At 26.6% G+C, this 7,017-nt stretch overlaps 2 protein-coding genes across 2 annotated transcripts; one reads left to right on the forward strand and one right to left on the reverse strand.

The window, feature by feature from the left end:
* Positions 1-444: 444 nt before the first annotated feature.
* LOC113372207 (dnaJ homolog shv-like) lies at positions 445-2,881 on the reverse strand. Its single transcript, XM_026612524.1, has 4 exons — positions 2,301-2,881; positions 1,373-1,717; positions 856-1,066; positions 445-746 (listed from the first exon to the last, which is right to left on the reverse strand). The coding sequence occupies exons 1-4, from the start codon at positions 2,754-2,756 to the stop codon at positions 682-684; spliced, it is 1,077 nt and encodes a 358-aa protein (XP_026468309.1). The 5' UTR covers positions 2,757-2,881; the 3' UTR covers positions 445-681.
* A 546-nt stretch (positions 2,882-3,427) lies between these two features.
* LOC113373687 (metallophosphoesterase 1-like) lies at positions 3,428-6,141 on the forward strand (the record flags this gene model as incomplete). The annotated part of the gene is made up of 7 exons (XM_026613967.1): positions 3,428-3,682; positions 4,478-4,664; positions 4,722-4,863; positions 5,149-5,315; positions 5,401-5,483; positions 5,686-5,946; positions 6,013-6,141. Coding segments are annotated over exons 1-7 (1,080 nt in total), but the record flags the coding sequence as incomplete, so codon positions are not given.
* Positions 6,142-7,017: the final 876 nt, after the last annotated feature.

Raw genomic sequence — 7,017 nt, forward strand, 5'->3', positions numbered from 1 at the left:
TAATTACAAAATTCATATATAAAAGGCCCAACAGTTTGTTTTTTTAGTTTGAGAGAAATATGGGATCCAAAAGTATATTTTCGTAAGGATAGTCAGCATAAAAACTAATAACTCTTCAACGAATTTATATGCACAAATTCTTGCTCTGACAGATAGACCAGTGTGCAATTTGTTAAGCAGTAGCAGTAATTTAAATCATTCACTACTAAGAATATTTTTTAACGTTTAAATGATATCAAAATGTATCACTCTGTTCTCTTTATTTAAATGAATTTGTTATTTCTTAGCATTCACAAATAATCTAATAATTAAAATAGTCAATTTACCTGTAAAACTCTGTTTATTTTTTTCTGTGCTCTTTTTGCATTACAACACATATTTCTCTATGATTTTTCTTGGGCACACTGGGTAAAATGTGTCAAAAATGATATCAAACAATTGTAGTTTATTTTATTTTATTTTATATATATATATATATATATATATATATAAATATATATATATATATATGTTGTTCTGAATACCCATTTTCTTAACATGTTTTTACTGTAAAATCAACTTTCTTTGGTCAGTTTCTATTTGTGTTGTGCTAAAACTAAAACCAGAATCACATTGGGTATTCATTTATATAAATAGGCAATTATAGGTAGTTTCAGTCATATTTTATGCCTCAAAATTCCATTAAAAATCTCGGAGACCATTATATATTTTATTATTTGATGCCTGATTCAATAGATCTCGAATTTCTAAAAATGAATTAAAAAAATAGTTTTATCTAAAGAATGAAAGTGAAAATTGTTGAATGCTAATATGTAATATAAATGTATGAGAATGAATTTATAATATTCATCTTACGTTGTTTTTGTTCATCAGTAAATTCTTGTTTGGGAAATTCAACATCAAATGTTATATAAAGAGTTCCATGTAAATTATTATCTTCGTAGTTTGGCATTCCTTCACCCTTCTTGCGTATGCGAGCTCCTGGCCATGTTACTTTATCTCGTTGAATTGTTACTTTATGACCATCCAGATGTGTTATGTCCATAGTGAAACCAGTTAAAGCATCCTAATATTATTAATATTTGTAAGTAGCAAATTTCATATAAAAATATATACATTTGCAATCCATGTTATGTAAATTTGATCTAGTTCTCTTTTCATATAAAAATGATTCCAACATTAAAGTTATATTTACAACTTATATTTTTTATGATATGATTTCCATAATTAATAATACCAATTAATTTAATAAAAAAAAATTATATAAAAAACGTGAAGTTAATATCAAGATCTAGTATAAATTAATTAAGCTCAGTATTTTAATATATATTTAAATCAAAATAATATATTTCTTAAAGTTGCAAAAAATTACCTGTAAGCTTAATGTAATATTTGTATATAAATCATCTCCTCGTCTTTCAAATTTGCTATGAGGAGCAGTTTTTATTTTAATTATCAAATCTCCAGGATCTCCATCCAGATGAGGTTCTCCCTCAGCCATAAATCTAGTTTCCTGACCATCAACCATTCCTAATTCAATTTCTACTTCTAATGTTCTCTCCTCATTTACTAATTTTACATTTGGACATTCATCACAAACAGTTTGCTGAATCATTTGAAATCTTCCTGGACCAAGGTTTCTTGTAACCATTTCTTGTCTGCAATTACATTTCCGTGTTCCACTAGCTGGTTTTATTACTGGCTTGTTTCTCGTAATCTAGAATAATAATTAATAGATATTTATATATTTTTTTATATATTAATGAAATATATTAATATATTTCATTTCTCGTTTATATTGAAAGCATATGAAAGAACATTTAATGTGATTTTGTGATACAATTGGCAGTAACTTTTAAATGTAATTTAAAATATATTTGGACATTAATAGAAAATAATAAATAAAAATTAAATATATTAAATAAATCATTTGTTAATGCAAAAAATATTTATAAGCTTGTAGAACGACACATCTCAGAAGGAAATCTCCCAAAGAATAGTGAACGAATTAGCTTTTTTGATTAATGTTCAGAAATTGTGAGCGATATGGGTGAGTATTTACCAACTAAAAATGATGTCTCTACTTACAAGTAGTATAACCAAATATATACATAAAAAGATTGATGTGCAGAAGTTATGAATGATATGGGTAATTATCTACCAACTAGAAATGTTATTGCTACTTACAAGTAGAGTAAACAAACTATGAACACATAAAAACGAATATGAGTAGATAGAAAAAAAGATATAAGTAAGTACTGCAGAATTTAAATGTATGAATTATTCTCTTCATTACTTACTTCAACAAAGTTGCCATTGTAAAGTTCTTCTAATGATACTGTCAAATCCATAACAATATTGGCACCTTTGGGAGTCTCATGTCTCTGGTCACCGGTATCAAAATGAAATCCAAAATCTCCAAAGAAACTCGCAAATGGATCTTGATTATTCATCATGCCATCTTTCTTCAAACATTCTTCACCACATCTATCATACTTTTTTCTTTTGTCTGCATCAGATAATACCTCATAAGCTGCTCCAAGATCTTGAAACTTCGAGGCTGCATCTGGATCGTTTTTATTCTTATCAGGATGCAATTCCTTTGCTTGTTTCCTATAAGCTTTCTTAATTTCATTTAACGTCGCACTACGAGATACTTTTAATATTGAATAGAAATCTCGTCCAGCGCTGGCTAGTAAAAAATAAATACTTAGGTTAACTAACACTAAATAACACAGTTTGTACGAAGGAATCATTGTAAAGCAAAAATTAAATTTTGATCATAAGTAAGTTCTTATAAAACAATGTGTTTATGTTATAATTTTCGTAAATATCATAGTTTTTAGTCTATTATTCAACGTTCGTTAACTAATGATCAAAATGCCGAAAATGACAGCTAGACACATTGCATTTGATGTTGTGTTGAACTCCCATTGGTCGAGCGATTAAAGTAGGGTTTATATCATAGATTAATAGATGCACATACAAATAAAGAAAACACCACTAGTTAATTTATTTTACACATTTTTGTTTTATTGCAATAATCAATCATTACGAGTATGTACTTCTACAAAATCTGATCATATAAATGAAATATATTCACTATAAATATAAGATTATTTACGTGTAAATCAACAACTGTTGAAATACTTGTAAATTAAATTAATTTCACTATAAATGGCTAGAGAGCAAAATAATCGAATATCGGTATAGACCTAATCAGATTATATTTTATTTAAATTATAACACTTTTATTGTTAAAATTAAAGATTCAAAAAAACGTTGGTTCAATTTTCAAACAAAAGAGGCGCTCAAGTTTCTGAAACGCAGGCTTCGACCAAATGTGCACACCTTATAGTTGCACATCTATGATTACTATCTACCCATACTATGGGTGGCGTTGTAAGACTTGATTTTCATTGTTGAAGTTGTTCGTAGAAATGTTAACCTAAAAGACACATTGTTTTTTTTAAATATAAGAAAGATATATTATATGTTCGATGTGAACGCAAATATGTATAATATAAATTAAAATATGTATTAGAAGTTATAAATTGGAATCCACAACACCATGGCACACATAACGTTTTCGATAAAAAGTAAAATGTTGCATTTGTTTGCAGCTGTTATGCTCATTATATTGTTCAATGAGTATCTTATTTACTATTTAATACAATTTAAGGTAAGAATAGGAAATAAGAAAAATGTTTATTTGCAGTTTTTAAACAACTTCTCAATTGATATTTTCTTAACAATACGAAAATTCGAAAACCTTTATCATACATTTTGATTTAATTCTTTTAATATTAAGTGGTGCTAAGGAAAATATGGCAACGGTATCGAATAATAAGGCAAAGTATGAATAAATCAAATACATGTAAAAGCTATTGAATATTTCTTTTATGCTCAGTATTAATTTTGATGCTTTGTAGAGGGTAACATAGACATTGTTTATAATTACATCACATTCATTTAGTTCCATATAAGTAATATTAATGATTGTAATGATTGGAAATTTTACAATCAAAGCTAAGTAAATATTCACAGCTTCATCATATTGAACTTCAAAAAATTATCTGATACTGCTACAAAGGCTTCAAAACATTTTGAGAGGTTGGGTTTTCTGTGTAATTTATAAAAATTATTCATTACTATTATTGGAACACCATTGAATTACATGCCATATTATTTTTTGTACTGATTTATGAATTCGTAATTTATTGACAGGGAAGGAGATAGCGACAATATAAATTTTCATAGAACGTTTTTGTTCTTCCATTACATAGTATGGTGTAAGTGCACAATTTTTAATCATAATTAAACTTTATAACATTTGCACAATATTTTAAATTGTTAAATAATTTTACTTTCTTGAAAGATATGTGTATTCTTTATTGACCTTTTGCTTCTTTACTCATAATTAGCATAACATTTTACAGTGCAATTTTATGTGTTATGTTATGTTAATATTTCACAGTGCAATTGGCCCAACGTCACAGAACAATCACATAACCAATACATTAAAGCTCTTATTTTATCTGATACACATTTGCTTGGCAAACGAAAAGGCCATTGGTTTGATAAATTACGTCGAGAATGGCAAATGCATAGAGCATTTCAAACAGCTATTGCCCTACATAATCCAGAAGTGGTATTTATTTTAGGTAATAAAATATCTTAATGATATTTTTATTTTAATTAAGTATAAAATATTGTTTTAGGTGATATATTTGATGAAGGTCTTTGGGCTAATAAAGAAGAATTTAATGAATATCATAAGCGATTTAATGATTTATTTAAACTACCTAAAAATATAGAAATGTATGTGGTTGCTGGGAATCATGATATAGGCTTTCATTATGAGTAAGTATTATTTATGATAGTTATTTCTAGGTACATGTATATTTAAATAAGATAATTTTTGTTACTTTTTTATTTTTATGTAATTATGGATTAAAATGATCCTAAATATATCTTTAAGAAATAAATAAATCCTATATATAAAATGTAAAATAATTATTTTTGAATGAAGAAAATAAAAAAACAACTTGCTTTATATGGTAATAAAAATAAAAATCTAACACATATAACTGCAAAGTGTTGAAGTAATTGCTATTTATCACCGTACTATAATTTTGCTCTTTTTAGAATATTCAAATCTCGAGCAGAACGGTTTTCGATTACATTAAATGCACCTCCTGTTCGTATTATAACTCTTAAGAATGTACATTTTGTACTAATTAATTCAATGGCTATGGAAGGTGATGGATGTTTCTTATGTCGACAAGCTGAAAATCTGGTTTATAATATATCAGGTATGACTACCTAATAATTATGATAATCATGAAATTGAGCTTACAAATAATAATAATATTATTAACATGATCTTTTATGTTGCAGAGACTTTAAAATGTTGGGAAGGTGTAGTAAGTTGTGATAAGGTTGTTCAAAAGAAACATTATAGTAGGCCGATTTTAATGCAGGTATTAGCATTTGATCTAAGATATATTCTTTTTTTCTACATTACAATCTAAACATATACATAACAATCTAAAAAAGATGAACATTTTGAATGTTTATAAAAGCATTTAAAAAGTTTGAAGGAATATTAGGAATAGATGAAAGCGGAATTATGTATGTAGCACCTTATATAAACAAAGTATGTGTAAGATATTTTATTTTTAGCACTTCCCATTATATAGAAAATCAGATGCCTTGTGCAATGAATGGGACTCACTACCTACAAATGACCATTTCAGAGAGAAGTGGGATTGCCTCTCTAAAGAGTCAACACAATTTTTGAAAAATACTATTAATTTTCGTGAGGCCTGGTCAGGTCACACACACCAAGGATGTATTTATCAACATTGGGAGAATCCTATAGTTTACGAGTATACAGTTGCTTCATTTAGTTGGAGAAATAGAAACGATCCCAGTTATATTTTGGTAATTTGAAAGAATGAAACTGCTTAAAAAGGTATGAAACTTTTATAATAATAATTTTAATTTTAGGCCCTGTTCTCAGTTGATGATACTCTTATATACAAATGTGCCATGCCAACAGAAAATACAGTTATAAATATATATATTTTGTCTAGCTTTGTGATAATTTTGTGCTTGATAACATATTTTTATAGAAGCAGAAAACATTATAAATTAAAATGAAATATCAATTTTTCATATATATATATATATATATATATATATATATATATATATATATCGATGCTTTTCTGACGCAACCTCGTATCTCAGAAACTACTACTTTTCAGGAGAGACAAAAAACGTTTTATAACGAATTTTTGAACTGCTGTTAACAATTTTTTTTATAAATTTTATAAATATTCAATCTTGTGACAATTATTTGAGTCAAGTATGATATTACAAACAATTAATCATTATTTTTTCTTCAATTCTTTGAGATACGTGTTTGTCGCACGGAAAAAAATGTAACATACGTGGTTGCGTCATGCTGTTTCCAAATAAGAGTACATGAATAACTTTTTTCAATTGTTTTATTTTGAGAATCGATCAACTTTTTAAATAGTTCTTAATAAAAAAACAAACAATATTAAACTTGCGTTATATGTTAGTTTATAATTACGACAATATAGTATAGTTTAGATTTTTCAATATCTAGGATATTTAGCTCTTTCATGGAATTATAATTTACTACTTTGTGATTATAATTTTTATTGTTACTTTTATTCTTTTTTGTTATTATTTCTTTATTTAATGATTTTTTATCTGCGGATGACACATTATCTAACTCTAAAAAATACAAAATTTAATTTCATTTATTGTCAGTAAGAATTGATAATTGTTTAATTTTTGTAGCTTACTGTGATATTTGTTCTCAACATAATAAAAATATAACTAGTGGTGCATGGCATTGTGCCCTTAAGCAAATTGGTGAAACTTCCCGTTCCGTAATTAAATAGAATCGAGGAATAATAAATGATTACAAATAGATTATTGTAAATACTGTAACTTTCGTTATTCGTATTTGAATGACAA

This window comes from Ctenocephalides felis, unplaced genomic scaffold (assembly GCF_003426905.1).
Source record: "Ctenocephalides felis isolate EL2017-DRISC unplaced genomic scaffold, ASM342690v1 CF-g0.4_SCAFFOLD_01604, whole genome shotgun sequence".
Taxonomy (NCBI): domain Eukaryota; kingdom Metazoa; phylum Arthropoda; class Insecta; order Siphonaptera; family Pulicidae; genus Ctenocephalides; species Ctenocephalides felis.

Bases quoted from the DNA above. Each gene is read 5' to 3' on its own strand.
- LOC113372207 (XM_026612524.1), bottom strand. From the start codon at position 2,756: ATGATTCCTTCGTACAAACTGTGTTATTTAGTGTTAGTTAACCTAAGT. The intron at 1,718-2,300 runs GTAAGTAATGAA...TTATTATTCTAG, and splicing joins ACAATGGCAACTTTGTTGAA to ATTACGAGAAACAAGCCAGT. The intron at 747-855 runs GTAAGATGAATA...ATTCATTTTTAG, and splicing joins TACTGATGAACAAAAACAAC to AAATTCGAGATCTATTGAAT.